At 39.0% G+C, this 20,458-nt stretch overlaps 1 protein-coding gene across 1 annotated transcript in view; it reads left to right on the top strand.

The window, feature by feature from the left end:
- The first annotated feature begins 1,835 nt into the window (after positions 1-1,835).
- Positions 1,836-20,458, top strand: part of LOC135699877 (uncharacterized protein DDB_G0271670-like) — a 297,136-nt gene continuing 278,513 nt past the window's right edge. Inside the window, exon 1 of the mRNA XM_065220239.1 lies at positions 1,836-3,812. Coding sequence (XP_065076311.1) covers positions 3,522-3,812 — 291 coding nt within the window. The 5' untranslated portion in view covers positions 1,836-3,521. The remainder of the gene's footprint in view (positions 3,813-20,458) is intronic.

Here is a 20,458-nt window from a genome sequence, read left to right as displayed (position 1 = left end):
AATCAAACCGACGCCAGGGAGGCAGCTCTCACACCTGGACCCTATTTATCGACCCAATAATTCATGAACCGGGGAACAACGGCTTTACTTCCCTTCCCAAGGAAGGCGTGATCAGAGATGTTATGTCTCAGAACATGCACGTGGCGCCGACTTGAACTGAACTCAGGCCTGTTGGGGTGAGAGGTAATCACGCTTGCCATTATACCACTGGCGCCACAGTTTTCGAGTGTTTTGATTTATTTGCTTTTAATTCCGTTATAATTGCTTATCTTTTGACGAGAGATAATCTATTATAACGGAATTAAAGGGAAATAAATCTATTATAACGGAATTAAAGTGCTTCATAATTCCGTTAAGAGGTTCGAAAGAAGTAAAAAATCGGTATCTCTAAAAAAAATCAAAAACCCTAAAATCACCATAATCATAATCTGAAAATTCAATCTCTGTCTTTCCACATTTCAATCTAATAAACCATTCAGTTCGGTTGTTTCGGTAGGTGGCATTGGGGAAATTTGGGGCAGCTGCTCAAAATAAAAAAAAAATCAGATTTAGAAAACATTAGAAATCACGAAGTTGATAAAATTTTCTGAATTTAGAGATTTCTTATATTTGTTACAGTCTAATGGTAAGCTCCAACCGGTATAATCCTCGTATTAAATCCCGATCAAGTAAGTCCAGCTGCTTTGATGCCGATATCAGAGTTTATTAACTCGAATCTACGCAATCATTTTGCATATCATTCGAACAGGGACGGTTTTTGAAGGTAATCCGAGTTGGAGCTTACTGCCATTAGGGTTTACCAAAACATCAAATTTCGAAAGTTTTCCAACATATTTGAAAGTTTAGAACATTGATTTGGTGTTTAAATATACTTTAACGATTTGAGTTAACTCCTTATTTTAACTTCAGTTATTTTTTTTTTCAAATTTATTAGTTTAATTTATTTTTTATTGTCAATCGCCAGATTCGAATGTTGTGTGACAAAAGGAAAATTATGCCTTTGTTCCGACCTAATATATTAATCAGTATCTTCGTCTACCCTAGCAAAGTAAAGTCACGCACATCTTGAACCGTTCTTCTTCATCCCCTCGAACGGTACTCGCACGCCTATCTACCTCCGTTCGCACACACTGTTGCGCCCGTCAAACGGAGCACATATGTTTCACTCTCCCACACTGGTACAAACAGCGATCAACAACAAGAACAACGGTATAGAACCAGTTGCAAGTGCATCATAGATGCACCTTGTTCTTCCCCACACCCGTACGTTCGGCTCAATCCGCACGCAGAGTGTAGCTCGGAAAGGTGGATGAAGAGTATGGTGCTTGTTGATACCTTACCACGCAACGAGAGAGAATCCCCTAGGAGAGGAGAGCTTGTCGTCATATCCGTCAGATCTCACTGCACATGAAGAGAGAAAACGTGTCCAAGAGTGTGAGAGCGAAAGAGAAAAAGCGAGAGTGTGGTTGGTTTTTCGCATTAGCAGCGCCCGGTGGGTGGTGTTTTGGTTGGGGGTGGCTGGGTACGAGTGAGGTGGTGCAGCATAAAACAAGGGTAAGGTCTCTCAGCAACCAGCTGATCGCGTCGTGAGTGGCGCAAACACTACCCGCTCAGCGTCACTCTTCCTCGATGTGGTGAATATGTAGGTTTGCGGTTTGCTTGTGCCACTATTATATCGTGCGGGAAGGATTCTCGAGTGAGGTGAATTTATGTGCTCTGCTTGCTGGGAGCGTGCGAGAGAGTGTGTAGTGTGTGTTTGGGCGAGAACCGACAGACTCTCTTTGGCTCTGAGTGCTCGTGGTACCTACCAACAAATGCTTTCGAGCTCAGTATGGTTTCGTCAACAACCAACAGTTCAGTCACAAAGCAACAGTAAACAAGTTCGGACGGAAAAATAGGATTTTAGTTTTGAGAATCAGAAACATTAAGACAGTCCTCTCTTCTAGACTCTGTGTATAAGTAGAACACTTCACAGGAGGTGTAGGTCCAATGGAAGAGGAAACATAATTTGTTCGAGGTGTGAAACAGACAAAACATGAAATTTTGACGATTATCGAAGAAGCAAGGAAGTGGAAAGGATATTTTTGAAAGCGGTGACAATGTGTGACTTAGTAAAGTGTTTTCATCCACAATTGGTGCAACCTCGGTCTCCAGCCAACACTTAGCCGCTGGACTGAAAAATCGCGTCCAACTTCCGGAAGTTGTTGATCGCAGATCCTGGTGAAACATTGAGTTTCGGAAAGTTTGATCTTACGAGTGCTAGTGAGTGAAAATGGTTTGAAATTTTTCCAAACTCGTGAAATTCGATTTATTTTATCGAAAGGATTTCGTCCTTACAGAGTGGACGAATTTGAACAAATGTGGAAATCTCGCCAATCCCAATCACAACAACTATTGGCTAAGTGAATGAAAAACTAAATTTTCCTTGGTCTCAGCTGAGCATGGCAAACAAGTAGAGCAAAAAATACGTAGCGCCTAACGAGAAACTCCACGCAGATAGTGTAAACAGATACGCACATTTTTTTTCGATAGAAGACTTTTGCGATTTTTGCTCCAAGTGATGTTGGTACAATAAAGAAAGTGTCGGTTCATTAGGAATTCTGAATCTGGAACATGATTGTTAATTGGCATCGGTGGAAATTGTTATAGGTGTTTTGAAGTTCCTAGCGAGCTTTCGAGGAAGAAGTAAGAAAATTTGCAATAAATCGGAAGAGCTAAGTGAAATGCAACGACCTTAAAGTTTACACAAGTGAGGCACGGGATGACAGGCAAAAGCTGTCAGTGAGCGAAGGAAGCGCGTAAATTAAAACGAATGATAAGAAATTAAATCATTTTTGTGCTGAATAAACAACTTTAGTTTTTGCCATCAAAGAGCGAAACAAAAAATTGCTGCCCACCCCAAGAAGAAGCAATCAAAGAAGAAAAAAAAAACACAAAAAACCGCCCGCATAAAAGGTGGAGAATTAAATCGTGTAATAACAAGGTGGCCGGCAGAGAAGTATATAATCTAATGTCATTGGACTTGTAAATCAAATTATTTACGTTTGTATTTACGAATCTGGTGCTGACCGTATTCTCGCCTCTCGAAATAAAAGAAGAAGAATACAGAAATACACACAACCGAGAATATAGCGAAAAAGTGAATGCAACGCAAGTGATTGTGTTTATGAGAAGTGCAGCTGCAGGCAAGCGAGCGAGTGTGTTGATAAGTGTCTAAAAAAAGATTTTTTTGCTCTCGCCTATCCTCCCTCTCACAACTTACCGTGCACATTAAGAGCAGAGCGCAACCCAAAAAAAAAAGGTGCAAATGCAGGGGGAAGGAAGATTCGTGCTGAAAAATTTGAAATATTCCCAAAACACGTAAATTCCGCTGACGCGTTCGTGAGACAAACGACCGACGACCCCAGTCGCGCGGTTGATGTCAAAAAGAAAAATTATCCCAGCAAGTGAGTGAGTGAACAAGTGGAAAACGGAAGCAATTTTCGAAACAAGTGAAAAAGTCGCGAAGAATTGCACCAAATATGGTCCCGCAGCATAATCACGACCTGCAGCTGATAGTGGCCCAAAGCGAGATGATGGATAGCGGTACGATTCAGATTCCGATTGCCAGCAACAACAACAATTCCGGGGTACCAGCGTTGGCCTCGCTGCTGGTGGACACGGCAGGACTTGAGCAATCGATAGTGAACGGTCAAACGGTGACGATGGTTCAGCAACAGCAGCAGCAGCAGCACCAGATGATCCCACCGGTGATGTTTGGGTCCCAAATGGTGGACAAGAACTCCAGCACACCCTACACCGATGCAACACAGGTGAGTGACCTGATGCTAGGGGAGAAAAAAAAAATGCAATTCGAGAGCAATGATGAACCGTACTGACTGTGTGTACTCAAGTGTTGTTTGCGATAAGGCTTATCGTCCCGCTGGAATGGGAATTCGAGGAGGAAAGGAACCAGCCGAGGTTGGGGGTGGGGTTGGGTTGGTTCGACAATTATCTCTCTCCGTTGTTGTTTTCTGCTCCTTTTCGGGATGGCTATAAAGTGAAATGTGCGCTGTGACATCAATATGTGACAAATTTTATTGGCACTGGTAATAAAATGTAAATAATGATGAGTTGATGAACCTGACACGACGACGACGACGACGACGACGGGTCGAACGGTGCGATGTGGAGGAACTGGAACATTCGATTTTAGAATTTTGCACCGGAAAATGATGGCTCGCTGGAATTGCGTATTAGGATGACCTACATTCGGTGGTAATCCGAATGGTCGAAATCGCGAGTCACGTTATGAGCATGGGGGAAGCTTATCAAAGTTTGCCGGAAATTCATGATTTTCTACGCAGTGAATTATGAAAATCCGAAGGATAGATTTAAGAACTTTTAAAATTTCCGTTCTATTCGTTTGAATAATAAGTTCAGGGGGAACATGATAATGTTTGATATGGAACGTCTTCAATACCAACAGCCTACTTTTTCACGATGTTGGTTTCTAGTAAGACTGAGGTTGGAATTTGGAAGGTGATTTCAGTGAAATAATGATGGTTGTTTTTTTTTTTGAAATGGTGACTGCAAATTAGAATTGTGATTCAAAAGTGGATTTAAGAAGTTATTCATCATGGCCAAGAAGCATCGATTTACATTTTTGGAACATGTTGATCGTCTGTTTCAATTGGGTTCTGTGTTGATTGATTTGTGAAAAAAATTCTTAAATTAAAAAAACTGTTTGGTGGAGATTTAGAGTACTACATTGATATTTCACCACTTTATTAAAAATAAGATTTGAACAATTAAGTTATTTTCTCTTCTTGATATTTTGAAATAAATTTGAGTGAATCTGTTTTTACTAACTACACACTAAGAAATAACTACTTTTAAACGAGACGTAATCCATATTGGACGTAAATAATGAAACGTAAACAAACAGTTCATGTAAAATTAAGTGATCTCAAACCAAAGCATAAGCAACTAGACGAAGAGAACGTTTGATTGAATTGATTTTCTCGATTTTTTTCAACTGATTCTTGTGTTAAAAAGGCCGCTTACATGTGTCGGTCTCAGGGAACTGAAATTTACATGAATTTTTCGTAGTGTGTAGATTCCCATTAAATTTGGAAATTTTTCAACAATTTTATGTATGCTTGCGATTGTTAAAAAATCCAGATAAATTAGTCGCTGCGGGTTCTGTGCAAGCAATATATTGATTGTCAGATTTTCGAACATTTTTGGTAGTAGACCACACACTTAGAAAAATTGATGTAAATTAAGGTGCTCTGAGACTGGCATATACGAGTGTCCATTTTGACATAACATTGAGTCTTAATAGACGCGAAATTCAGCCCAATCAAACGTACTTTCGAACTTTTCAGTCTCGGAGCACTTAATTTTACATGAAATGTTTGTTTACGTCGCATCCTTTATGTCAAAGATGGATTCCGTCACGTGTAATATTAGGTATTTCTAAGTGTGCATGCATAAATTTATTTATTTTTTCATCTTTGACATACAAGATGAAACGTAAACAAACATGTCAAGTAATATTTTGTGCTCCAAAAGTTCGTTGCTCGACGAAAAGTACGTTTGGTTAAGCTACTTCCACGTCTGTTTTGACTCAAATTTATTTCAAAATTGACGCTCGTAGATGTCACTCTCAGAGCACCTAAATTTACATGATTTTTTCTTTGTGTGCATGTCATTTCTACACTCAGCCGGAAAATGTAGCAGTCACTTACGTTTTATATAAAAAAAAACTAATCTGTAAGGAAGCATGCCATGAACAGAATATTCTGGTCGGTGGAGTTGGTGAAAAATATTACGACTTTAACTCTGACTCCGATTCCCCGAATAAGACTCAGAATCCTCAAAAATATGTCGACCATTTTTGACTCTGACTCCAAAACATAGAGTTCGTTAGTGCTTAGTTCCGGAAATAGACTTTTCTATCAATTTGGCACAACGTATCACTATGGGATGCAATGTGCGTGGACTTTTCCTGTTTGGAATAAGCGAAGAAGAGTTAAGCATGACTGAAATTTGATCGTCTACAGCAGAATTCAAGCAGTTTCACTCACTGAGCACACCATAGTTCCTAGGGAAAAATATCGAGCTCCTCATCGAAGACAATTGTACACAGATCCTGGGACGAAGTGGAACATTCAACTTTTGACATTGACTATCAATTTTTTTTCGATTTCCAGACTTCAAAGCATTTGTATGATTGTGAAGCCTGAAATAATTTTTTTTTGTTTATTAATTTATTTGATAAGGCTCAACCGAATTAACTTTACAGAGCCGAGGATTCTTGATCACTATACAATACATCTTAAAACTATAGTCAAAAGGTACAACACAATAAACACTTTATCTTCCGCTATTCAAAAAGCCTCCTCCATCAGAACTGGAGCCGCTTCCAGTAGTTTCATTGTATGGCAAATTGTTGTACGCCAACGAGGGTCAGAGTGCGTCCATAGCAGCAATGGATGCAAAACGTGGTCAGCACTCACACACTCATCACGAAACGGTTGCTTTCCAAAGTCGACGACGCATCGACCGAAAGAACTGCTGATGAAGAACAATGAGGAGGACCACACAATGGTTGCTGCCGAGAAAACAGACGATCGCGTAGCACACATCGAGAGTGGCCTGCTTTTGTCGACAGCCGAGTGAACACTGGAGCCTGAAATAATGTGAATAATTTTTATTAAAAAAACGCGTTAATTCGGTCTTTAGAAACAAATTAAAAATACTAGGTTAAAAAATCGAATCTTCGAGTATGACAAATTTTGAGAGGATTTTAGACTTTCACTATGTTCAACCCTTTATCTGTACCTCTAAAATAAGCCAAGTTCATTCAAAAAATCCATCAAAACGAAAAAAAAAATAACGGATAACTTTAAATATGTCTCAACTAAGAGGCAGGCATATCAAGAAGAATTTACCATACAAAAATGTCAGACAAAAAATCGATATGATGAATAATCAAGATTGAAAAAATGCCTGGAGTTAAATTGAACCCAAGATACAGTCAAAGGATTAAGGTTTAGTAATCACCAACGAAATAAAAAAAAACTGGTTTTAGACGAATTATTAAGACTATGGATACGAAAAAAAAAACATCAAAATTCCAGGCATAGAGAAAAACGGAAACGTTCTACCTTAAAGCGATGTCCAAAGTCGTGCACTCAAACAAATTTTGAAGATCCCCCCTTGGATTTTTGTTTTGATTCTGAGCTTACAAAAATTGGAAAAATCTACGACGTTTTTTTTACGAGTTTTCAGAAATCGATGAATTTCCGGGTTCCTTGGATGTCAAGGAGGATAATTAATTTGAGAAATTTTAAAGACCTCAAAAATGCATTTACTTTCAACATTACGAGCTAAGGAGTTTTAGCATTCATGCATTATTCTACATTTGAATAACAATTGCTCAATCAATGATTTTTTTTATAGAACCGAGACTTGGAAAAGCAATTGAAATTTAAAGGCCCCGAATTTTATATTTTATATTTATGGGCATCTATATTTTAAAGAAATTTTTCGCTCGTTGATATTTTTATGAAAAATATTACAAGGTCCATAATTTAAATGTATTTCTTTTCTTTTTTTATTAAAGTCCATTTAACAATCTTGGGTCATTCGTGACTTGTCCGGGGTGAGATTTGAACTTGTGACTTTGGCGTGAGAAGTATGGATGTTAACCACTGCGCCGGGGTCGTCCCCAAATTTTTTTTTAAAGGTATCACTTACCGGACATGAAGATATTGGGGTATGAACATGCGTTTTATTTTTCATAGTTCAATGTAGCAGCTTACATATTATGCTTTTTTGGTAGACCAGTCTTCCTTCTTACCATAGGTTATTACTAGAACTTTGTACACGGCCCATCAACTCTTGCACTAGTCCTGTTCCCACTTGTTTGGCTGCCAAATTCTGTTTCTGCTTGAAATCCTTGAGTTCAATTGCAGGTCCACCCTTTTTTCTTCAGTATGTGCTTCACAATTGACCAGTATTCCTAAATTTACCTTAGTTTTGGAGTATAGGCTGGATAGATCTCCATGGGAATCACTGTGACGCCATTTTCCCTGTACCACTGTTTGATGGAATTTTAGTAGTGGCAGCTTGCCAAGTCCAGCCAGAATAGGCAATTCACTTCATGCTGCTCCAGAAAAAGCAGTAAATTTGGTAGTTCATGGTCCCAGAAGTAACGAAGGTTTCGCTTTTCAGCTCACAACTCCAGGGTGGCTTGCCAGACAAGGAACTTTTTGTGGCATCGTCCTCCGTGTTAGATTATCAAAAGATCTAAAGGCTCAATCGTGTTAGCTTTACCTATAAATAAAAAAGCCTGCAACAAATCTTCTATTCCATTGAAGGTCCCTGGGGTGTAATGCACTTCTGGGGCAAAACGACCGTTTACTGTTTTAAATTTTCACTTTTGTATAGATCAGTTTTGCAGCATTACAATTTCAGCATTGCATCTAGAAATGCAACCTGATAAGCTCACTAGAACATTTTTGGGAAGTCATTTCAAACGTCAATCATTTGCCTTATTTATTTTAATTTGTGTTTTTTTTTTACATTTATTTATATTGACAAAAATTTCAATGCAATCGTAATTTTTCAAATAGACGTATCTGCTTTTGTAAACAATCACTTCAATCGACGTTTTGTCTTCACTGCTAACAAACACCATCATTAGGTAAGGGAATCTTTCCCCTACTAGCTGGTGTTGTTAGGTTTTGATTCTTTACAAAATTAGATACGTCGATTTGAATAGTTACGCTTGACATTTTCTGAATTGCATAACAGCTTTTCATATTTGCGAATATATCAATACAGTGGGGATCAAATTTTGACATCACGACTCTTTTGACTCTTGACACTCAGCACTTAAAAACCTCAAACTCTATTCAATATTTGTCTTAGACTTTCCAGTTAATTGTGATGCTTTGGACGAGCTGATGAGGCTTGGTAGCTTGGTGGATGCCGTTTCTGCTTACTGAGCCGAAGGTCGGGAGTTTAATCCCAGGCCCCTTCCTTGCAATCATTCACTGTGCCTTATTCTATCCCCACTAAAAGAAAACAGTCCGTTGCTTTTACTGATCGCATCACTTACCACAGTGAATCCTAATCTAAAAATAACCCAACCCACTGGCACAACTATCCTTCCAGTGGCAATTGTGGAGATGCAATAGTCTCTAGGAACAACGATTGTTGAACTAATCATTCTTCCCCTCCGCAAAGATCGTAAGGCCCGGACCGGCGTTGGCACTGATCTATGAATAGAATAAATCAGTGAACTTGTACATTGAAGATGGCAATCTTATCCCAAGCTCCTATATGAGACGCATGACCGTAAAGATTAATGTCTCATTAATAATTAAAAAATCCCAAGCTCAATCTATGTTCTCTGTTTCCTCATGGTTCTCTGTAAAATTTCACTGGTTTCTGATCAGTAATGGAGTAGCAACTACGATGTGCACGATATTTAAAAAAATGTGAACCTTTGGACGTTATCATAGAATAGGTTTTTTTTTTTTTTTTTCTTTTGGTTTGTTTTTTTCCGTCGATCTTGTTTTCCGTGCTGAGCACCAATGCTACCGACGTGCCAGGAAGGCAGCTCCCACACCTGGACCCTACCTATCGACCCATCAACTCATGAACCGGGGACCAACGGCTTTACTTCCCATCCGAAGGGCGTGATCAGAGATGTTATGCCTCAGAACATCCCGGCGGCGCCGACTGGTATTGAACCCAGGCCTGCTGGGGTGAGAGGTAATCACGCTTACCACTACACCACCGGTGCCGTTGAGAATAGGTTTGAATTTATTAAAAATTGTGGAAGGTCTTAAAGTCAAAAATTGTGTGTTGCCAAATCAAAAAAATACAGCATACATCCGAAAGCCGCAAATATAGGTTAAATGGGTCACTACTAAGACAGCAGCATTTTTCCTGGGTCAGATTTGGTTCTGCGTTTAAATTCTTCAAAATTTATTTTAGCTACCTTGAAAATTCACTCAAAATTCTTTAAAGGATTTTATTGAAATATGCTCAAGCATTTCCTTTAGAATCATTTCCTTTCACAAAGTTCATTCTAGGAGTCTTCTCAAGTCAGTTTGAGATTCTCTCTGGGAGTTTCACTTCATTACAATTATCTGCAGATCAATAAAAAAAATTAAATTCATCCCTAGATTTTTATTTTATTTTAAAGCTCTTTTTTCTAAGAATTCTTAGAATCTTCCTTCCGTAATTATTTTTAAAATTTGATTGAATTATGCATGGAATTCCCAATCAATTCAACTCAGAATTGTCTTGAAATTGGGTTCAAAATTATCTTGCTCTAAATTCATCTGAAGATATGCTTGGAAATTTCCTTAAAATTCACTAGAATTTTCTTTCATGATTCCCTAGGAATTATTCTCGGAATACCCTTTAAATTATTCAAAGAATCCCTCTGGAATTGTTCCCTCAAGATCAGTGCTGAAAATATCAATATCAATGATATTATATTTGAATTTCACAAGCCATTTGATCTCAGTATCTGTTCACACAGTTAGAATATCAATGTCATTCGCCTCGATGTCAGTTCGCAAATTACATTGCCATCGTAAAGGGACCACTGATATTCAAAGCTCTGCCAAAGCTCTCCATTTTTGTCAGCTGCTTGAGTACCGATCTTCATAAAAATCATTAGTTATATTAAAACAATGCAATGGTTGCACAAAAAAAGTAGTAGTATTCATATGGATAGTAATGTCAAAGCCTTACCGCCTGATATTATGCTTCTACGAATAACAGTGTCAGGAGTGAAGTTCAGTGCTAGACCAATATCCTACGTCAATTGGGTTGTTTAACTTCGAAAAATATACCAATTTTTAAACATCATCTTCGCTTTCTGAGCACAACCATATTTTTATCGATCCTGTAGACATTCATTTCGATTTTTAAATACAGATTTAAATTTTTGATCGTTGACACTAAATATATTCGTTGGTAGCTCACTCCCATACAAAGTCCCACCAAGGGGCGCTTGGTTTGCTAATTTAGTCGTACTTATTTTGGATTTCAGTTCCATTCTTAATGCAGATAACGATCATCAATACCCCTAAACAACCCAATTGACATTGTTGACAGCACGCAGCACTGCTCAAAATTCAATGCTCTTAATATTTTTCACGGATCCTGGAATCATCTTCACAATCGTCTTGGATTTTTCCACAGTGCTACTTAAACATTCTACTCTGAACTCACACAGTTGACTTGGAGTTAAAGTCTTTAAGTTCTTTCTAAAACTCCTTTTAATTTTCTCTGAAAAACCATGGTGTCATCCATGAAATTCATTTGTTGTTTATTAATTTATTTGATAAGACTCAACCGAATTAACTTTACAGAGCCGATGATTCTTGTTCACTATGCAATACATCTTAAAACTATAGTCAAAAGCTATTCAATAAGTCTCCTCCACCAGAATGGGAGCCGCTTCCAGCGCTTTCATAGTATGGCAGATTCGCCAACGGGGGTCAGAGCGCTTCCATTGCAGACGCAAAACGTGGTCATCACTCACACACTCATCACGAAACGGTTGCTTTCCAAAGTCGACGACGCATCGACTGAAAGAACTGCTGATGAAGAACAATGAGGAGGACCACACAATGGTTGCTGCCGAGTAAACAGACGATCGCATGACGCACATTGAAAGTGGTATGCTTCTGTCGACAGCTGAGTGAACACTGCAATGAAATTCATTCTAAAATCTGTTTCAAATTTTCCAAATAAAAATTTAAAATTATCTTACTATCAGCGTCACGCACACACACGACGTGTGTTATCTGCTGCTAGCTTCCTTGTCCATTCCAAACGACAGAATCGTCCAAAATTGTTTGAATGTATTTTACAATGCTCCAAATTTCTCAGGTAAGTGTGACTATAATCTACGGCAGCCTCTTTTTCTTCGACAACCTTTGCATTTGAACTGCGTGTCAACATTCGGGTAAAATGTGTAACGGCAAACTTGCAATGTTTGAAAAAAATCATAGCTCTGCCAATTATTGACGAATTTCAAATCTATTGGCGCCATTTGACACTACATACTTGAAAGCTTTATTCGGTATCCATAGATACAAAATCTTTTGATAAATTGCTATGCAATGGCTTTTCATACATTGCTAATGTTCCGTTTCACATTTTGCCGGAGGCACCGTGTTTGGAGTGTTAACCAACTGTTCTCTTTTAGGCAACTCTTAATCAGCTGATTTTTGTAGTGCATTTCATTTAATAAAAATATGGCATATCAGGATTGCTCAGTCCCGAGCAGGAGAAAAAACTAATGAATATCTAATTCTGACCTGATATCAAAATTGGGTATTGACAAGCATGACATAAGAGGTAAAATACCAAAGAATAATACAATGGCTTGAATCATTGATAAATTTAGTTCATTATATTTTATGGAAAAGCGGTCTTCAACAAAGTTGTAGCTTAGAAAATTTCCTTCAAGCACAGCTATCACTTTTTAAAGCATAGTAAAATGGGGAACTTTGAGATAGATACGAACAACAAACAAGTTTTCCCATAGTTTTTCCATATTAACTTCATAAGGTTTGTGTCAAGTCAGTTTCTTAATAAATTAGTTCAAACTTTGGGAGGCTAATCAGGATCCAATTTGAAACCGTTTGAGCATCGTGGAGCGAAAAATTCAAATTATGCATCAGTATATTGGTCACCCTATAATAGAGGTGTCAATAATTGGTCCATCATTTCATTGACCTGCCTTTCGTGCGTACTTTTGCCGCCCGCGTACTGTTGCCCTGCTTTACTCTACATCAGTTGTTATTTTTAAAAGTAATGTGATATTTTCTACTGCATGTCTGAACGAGGTTCATAAATATTGAAACAAATGGAAAGCTGATCTGTGGACTAAGCGATTCATTTGAAATGATAATCGTAGAAACGGTCTTCGAAATTTCCTAAATAGATAAGAAAATGCCATTAGCCTCACCGTAAATTCAAAAGAAAATATGCAATAACCGGCTACCAACCCCTCCCACCCCCTTCCTCATGAGTGGACAGACATTCACACTATTGTTTAATCATTTGCAGGGACCGTAGACGCTCGCCAACTCAGCTCTCCCTACATTCTACGTAGTTTATGAATAGTCCCTAGTTGCATAACATACTATGGGAATTTTGTAATCTTGTGATTAAAATGTGTTAGCAAATACCGTCAGTAAGTAATTGCAACCTATCACATTTTCAAAGACATAGCGCTGTTCACATTTGAATGTGATTCAATGGATGTACAACGAGATCGATGATCTCAATCGACTAAATATTAGCTAGCTAACCGTTAAAGAATGCCTGATAGCAACATTTCCAAGCAATGAAAATATATTTCTGTACGATACTAAATACATGATGGTTCCCATCATTTCTGCCAAAAAGTAAATTCCTTTCACAACAAAGGTAGTCCAACCTCACCTAAATTATGCTCCATTAAATCCACACTTCCCGCATTTCACGTCAACCAGCACCAAAAAGGTGATGCCAAAAGAATAAAATCAAAATTCGCACTCCCATGATAATTGCTCCAACCGCCGCCGGTCTCCACTTTAAATAGTGTTATACGAATCAAAAAACAGCACGATCTCCAATTAAGATGGGATTAGTCGCCTGGCTTCAAATGCTCGAGCAACATGCGAAAAAGGCCTACAAGCCAAACGCAAACAATGCCGTTGAACGTCGATTGCTAACGAATGACAACACGCCCACGCAAACTAACTATACAATCTGATGGAACTTCCTCGAGCATCTGGCTGGTGTCGGTTTGTCTGAATGAATCCTTATCCGCGAGAAATCGATGTTCAAAGTAATTGTCTACATTTGGCCGACAGGCCCGTTTCACATGTTGCTCTAGCATTGATCGCAATTCTAGACGGGCAAGGCAAGACGCGGAAAAACCATTTCCAACCTATCACGGCATCAATCATCGGGGTCCTAAATTCGGTCCGAAATCACCACGACACCACTATTCTACTGTTTTTTTTTTCGTTTCCATCTTTGCCTTCCCCGTTCCGGTTGCGAAGGCTAGGGCATTTGCCGCCGTAGATTCATCGAACAATTAGCACCTTAAAAAATGTGGAGCTTAGTTGACCACCGACAAGAGACTACCGGTTGAAGTATTTTCGCTGTCATAACTCTTTTGGCGAAATAGGCGCGGCGCGGTCAACCAAACCGGCCGGTGGTGCCACGTGCCTTCGGATTGTCTCGGAGTGCTTTTATTAATAATTCATTGCGATGTTTCATGAAAGTTGGAAGATCTACTACTTAGTGCGCTTAATGGTTTTGATAGATGATGTTGGTCTTAAAATCTATTTAAAAGCGACGACCGAGGACTTTGCGTCTGGGGGGAATAGTGCAAGTGCAGCAATGCGAGGGAGCTGACAAAACTCCAAGGCCAAACTCGGTACGTCTCTCCTCAGATTGTATGGAAATTTATGTTTAATCTAGAAGATATAAATTATGGCGCAAAGATGGGGTCGGTCGTGCACCAGCGGAAGAATCCGAGAAACGGAGAAAAAGAAATCAGTACGTGAACTGTTCGGGAAGTTAAATTTATGTTTTACCATTCTTCTTCGGGCTCCTTTTCCCAAGGAGCCGGTCGTCTCCAGCAGCTGTGAGACGGGGGAGTTTCCCAAGGTTCTCTCCATCGTCGTCGTCGTCGTCGTCGTCGTCGTCGTTTTCCTTTTTTGATTTATTCCAACGATATGCTACTGCCGTCGGTTTCCTTGGTATACGTTTTTTTTCAGGAAGTGCCCCGTCCCTTGCTTGTGATGTTCAATTGGTAGGGGAGGGGGGGGGGGCTTGAGGTGTAGCACAAAAGGTACAACTTTGTTAATTAGACCGGTTTTCTCCGTACAACAACGGAAAGATTCGATCCGTCCTCGTCGTCGTCGTCTTTTTCGTTGGAAAAGCTCTCGTGGGACCGAAGTGAATTTGCTGTGAATACTCGCACAGAGCGTCTTAGAGTTAGGATAATGTGGCAGTCGTTTGGTAGCCGACTAAAGAAGGAGAAGGTGTGATGTGATGTGTGGCAATTGGCGCGCGGTCGGTGGAGGTGGTGGTCGTTTGCCAAAAAAGATTGATGGCGCTCAGAAACGAAAATATGCGTGACACGAGCCAAGTACGACAGGAACTTTTTCTTCGGGTATAAACGGTTTATCGACACCTTTGAGGAAGGTGGAAGAGATGGTAGGTAGGGGGGAACAGTTGATTGGCTTGCGGGATGATGTACGCGTGCAGTGAGTGTATTGCTTTTGCCTTACGAAAGTCGTGGGTTTCTGGGAAATTCTCGGGATGGGTATTTTTGGGTGGCGGTTGGCAAGGTGTAATGTTTACCTTTGATCAAAGATGGATGGTGGCTAATTTTTGCCACCGAGTTGTGACGGAAAGGCATCAGTGTCAATGGGCTGTGACATAATCAATTGTCTGTTTTCCCATCTGCATTGGATTCTGTTTTTCAGATTAATAAAATATGTTTGGCCAGTCGTGAGATGTCTTAACTAAGTGTTTCTTGAGACATTATGTCGTTGTAAAATGTTAGTGGTAAAAAACTGATTCAGAATCGCACTTTTTTCGTACCGCTGGTTTTAAATCGTCCTAAAATGCCAAAACCTAAGCCATAAAATGGATTGAATGGGTACCTACAGCAGCCATTCAAACAATTTGAGGGCTCTGTTTTGGTAGATTTGGAACTGTTTACACTTCTTTTTCTTACTGGATTTGACGCTCTTATACGAGCTCTTGCCTGCTATCAACTCCGACAGTTACTAATTGAGAACTTTCTATGCCAACCAATGCGTGGATTTATATATTGTGCAGCAAGTGCAATGTTAAAGACTCTATGTCCAGGGATGTCGAGAAAAGTTCCAACCCGAAAGATTTTCTACGCCACGGAAAGATGTATTCCGATGTGTGGATATAATACGAGTCTTACGATCTTCAGGAGCGCCTTCTGGCTTCTTGGCTTCGCCGGTGACATTGAAATCATGGCATGGAACTTTGAGACAATGCCGGAATCGAATGTCAGACTGAAGGCTGAAAGCTGAATCGAATTGAACTTGTCATGAATGCATCGAAGACTAAATACATGAGAGGAAGAGCTTCAAGAGAAGATAATGTTAGCCTCCCACCACGAGTTCGGATTGAAGGCGATGAAATAAAGGTGGTGGACGAGTTCGTGTATTTGGGATCGCTAGTGACTGCCGTATTGAAGATGTCTTGTGGCAGTGAATCGTGCTCACTTTGGACTCTGAAGGACGCTCCGGTCGAATAAAGTTTGGAACCGCACGAATTTTATTATTTCCAAAACACTGATTAGACAAGTAGTCCTGTTGGACCACGAGAACTGGACACGACATCAACGTGCCCTTGGGGTATTTTTGAACGAAAGGTGTTGCGTACCTTCTACAAAGGAGGGCAGATGGAAGATGGAACACGGGTAGAAACAAGACGGCAATACGATGGAAATGGTTCTCGAAAACGACCCGACGGGAGCTAGATGAACAGACGCAAAGCGGGCAAGGTGGATCGACCAGCAAGTAGGCGATCTACGAAGCTTTCGTTGGTTACTTGCAGCTTTGGATTAAATGAAATGCCCAAATAACATTTCTGTTTTCATGAGGGTTCTGTAGTTCATGATTTAGACTTTTAGAATGCTTTAAAACCTCTATAAAACTGGCAATGTTGCTTTGGTGGAGAAGACTTCTTGACAGGCCAGGGCGTCAAATTATTACTTATCGCACTAAATTCAAAGCAGAATATGTTTCAGACTGAATGTTGGGAACGCATTTTTTGGTTAAAGGTCCTTTAACCAAATGTCATTTGTCCAAATGTCATTTGTCCAAATGTCATTTGTCCAAATGTCATTTGTCCAAATGTCATTTGACCGACTGTCATTTTATCGAATGTAACTTTACCGAATGTCGTTTGACTGCAGTGTTGGTAAAATATTTAAAAAATCAAACCTCATCAATGCCCAAAATCACGCTTGATTTTCGCTGACAAAAATCAACAAGCAAGCAACTGCGGTTGATATTTCAGGCTATGGTATCGAAGCTACGAATATCAAGCTAAAAAAACTCTCGAACTACAATTCTATCCAAACCGTGGTGAGTTTGAGCTTAATGATTTTTGCTTTACGTGCGAGCGTTACCCAAAACTGCCGTCACTGCTGGCAGCAGTAACTTCGTGTCTGCCATCTATGACGAGTAAAGAGAGAAGAGTGAAATTGCTCTTTCTAAGAAAACGATGTGCAACGGAATTATTTTTGTGTCGAGTCTATTCTCAGCTTCATTTTTACACGTTGTGAATAGTCGCGCAATATCAAAGGAGTTTGTAAAATCAATATCAAGCATGATATTTTGCGTCAATATCACGCGTGATATTGAGAGCGTATGAGAGCGGAACTGTGTAACTGAATGTCATTTGATCGAATTTAATACGACCGATAGTCATTCGGCCGAATGTGACATTTGGCCGAACGCAGTATGGCCGAATTACGATTAGTTTCGAAAGAATGCGATCAGCACCGTACACAGCAAGTGGCGCCCAAAAAGTCCTTAGAGTCGGAAAATGGCTTGGATTTGATTTGAAAAGATTTTTTAACTTAACAACGAGCTTGAAAATAAATTACGGCAACCATGACGCATTTCTGTTCGAAAAGTATGATTTCCAAACTTTCATTAAGAAGCTGAACTACCACTGCCGGCTTTATAAAACTCCAACATGGCTTTATGAAACTCCTCAAACTCATATGAGGCTAGCAAATACTCTTGCCAAGTGAGTTTAGGTAGCCCTCACATATTTGCCAAAGTTTCAACGTAGTTCCCATAATTTATCTAAGGAAACTTTCAGAAATGTTCTGAGATTTACAATGAAGGTCTGTGAACCATAGACAAGTTTAGCGAACATCAGGGAACTGCAGTAAACCTTAGGAAAGTTATACTAACTTAAAATACGTTCACCCTAGCAGGAGAAAACAGCTAATGAATACCTAATTCTGATCTGAAACCAAAATTTGGTGTTGATCAGCATGACAAAAAAGGTTAAATACCAATGAATAATACCAAAAAATTACATGCAAAATACTTTGCGAAATTTGGTATTGGAATGGTATTATTGAATCAGGCTCATCCATACCAATTTAAGGTATCGAGATATTCGTTCCTGTTCGGGCAGCGCAGCTTTGTGAACTTCAGTGAAGATTTTCGAATTTAAGCAAAGTATTGCGAACATCAGGAAAAATCAGCGAACTTTAGGGGCATTTTGCAAGCATCCGGAAAGTTTTGCGAACTCCAGGAAAGTTAGGCGATCTTCAAAGAGGTTCTGATAATTCTAGAGAACTGCTTCAAACTTTGGGGACGTTCTGCATTTTTTTTATCGGCGAGTTCTTGGAGCTTAAGCGATACTCTGAACTTAATAGCATTCGGAATAATGGCAGTCGACCTAATGGCAGTTGATCTTATGGCAGTTGGCCTGATGACCCATCATCCCATTACACTACAACACGTTATTTTGATTTTTTTTTCCAATCATCGGAGTTACTTTAAACTTCAATGAACGGTCAAGGATCTAGAAATAGTGCTTTAATTAATTAATTAATTTAGCTTTATTTAGGAGGCTTTCACGAATAGTGCTTTAGTTGTCTTTGCCCTAAAACAACGCCTTGAATTTATGTCCACTGCTTTGAACCGAAAAGAAGAAATCATTGATTAGAACACAACGTAGGGTCGCATTCTAGTCAAGAAATCCCAAATTGTCAAATTGCATTAAGCTTGGGATATGGAATCATAAAGTTTATCCATTTTTCAATTTCAAATTTCAAATCAGGAATCTAGTAATGTTCTAAAATGGATGAACCATTTGGTCAAATGGCCGGAAACCAAACACCAATACAATACAAAACATCATTGTCTACCTTTTCCAATCTTCAGGTAATTTTCAGTGAAAAGTCAACGATCTTGAAATAGTGCTTTCAATTGCCTTTGCCGGCGTAAAAGACGTAGTTGATGTCCACTGCTTTGAGCTGGTGCCGAAGAGAAGAAAGCATAATCCAAAACACAACGTAGGGCCATATCTTGGCCGAAACATCTCGAAGTCCCGAATCGTAAAATTCCACTCAACAATCATTGGAAGCAGAATAAAAAGCTTCCCAATAAACACTGGAAGCGGAATAAGAGCTTATTGAGGCAAAATTATGCTTTTTCAGCTAAAACATAGATTATCCAGGTCTTAGTCAGCACAAATTATTTGATGGGTTACTCTGGAAAAAATACTCTTCTTCAGCTAAAAATGGCTTATTAAACCTTAAATCAGCTCAAAATTGTTAGTTGGGCACTAAGGTACCTATTTGATAGTATTTTTCCGAATAGAAATTAAAAATATATCAAAAAACAACATTTTAAAAGTTTTGCCGCTAGATGGCGTTAAAAATGTCCCAAATAAAACCGAACTCATCATAATTATAGAAAATTACATGCTCAAAATTTTTGTCCAAAATTGGCAGACGATCCGAGACGAGCTTTTCAGCTATTAGCATTTTATTGACTGATAAAAAAAGGAAAATGAAAATTCAGTCATTCATTGCTCAATATTTATTCAGGATCAGATTGGGTCATCTGCAACGCCACCTAGCGAAAAAATCATGACAATTGTGTTTCTCTATACATTTTAAACATCAACTCGGAAAAAATAGCTTCAAATGGGTAAACGTTGACCGATTTGGCTCAAGTTTTGAACAAAGCCTCAAGCTTACGTGGGTAACAAGTAATTTTGAGACGAAGAGGGAAGATCATATTTTAGTCACCTTAATTCATAAGTTAGAAAAATTAGATTTTTTATGTATAAAAATCGAATTAAATTTAAAAAAATCGAAAAATTATATGTTTCAAAAGCTCTGACTTTTTGCTTTCCAAAATCGATGAAAAGTCAAAAATTGGTTGCGATTTTGTTGAGTTACTCTTGAATATATGGGATCACTTACCCAATTTTTTTAACAATAACTTTAAATTTTGAGGGTGTTAAACAATTTCAAATGTGATTTCATGGTGTACTCGACTAGACCAATAACCTACAATAGGTCACTTCAAAAGTTCATTATATTTTATTAATATTTGCAATACTGTTTAACAAGCCGCTAACACTCCTGTAACACTTATGAAAGATCGTAGAGTTCTCTGAATCTCTCTCAAGTGAGTTTTTGACTAACAATCCTTACCCAACCCCAACAGTTGCAAGGACGTATCCAGGTCAGTTCTCGATTGTTGGAGAAGGTAACGCTTCCGTTAAAGAGGCCTAGATCAACCCCAATTTCGGTGAATATGGTAACGAATTGAGGTGGCACTACTTTCATACAATGGTCTAGAACTTGCACCTCCTACGAATGTGTGCAAATTGCATAATGCGA

The sequence above is a fragment of the Ochlerotatus camptorhynchus genome, unplaced genomic scaffold (assembly GCF_037179485.1).
Source record: "Ochlerotatus camptorhynchus isolate MF236.1 unplaced genomic scaffold, CSIRO-AGI_Acam_v1.1 ptg000122l, whole genome shotgun sequence".
Classification (NCBI taxonomy): domain Eukaryota; kingdom Metazoa; phylum Arthropoda; class Insecta; order Diptera; family Culicidae; genus Ochlerotatus; species Ochlerotatus camptorhynchus.
The sequence above is the reverse complement of the archived record's forward strand: the minus strand, read 5'-3'. Positions and strand labels throughout refer to the sequence as shown.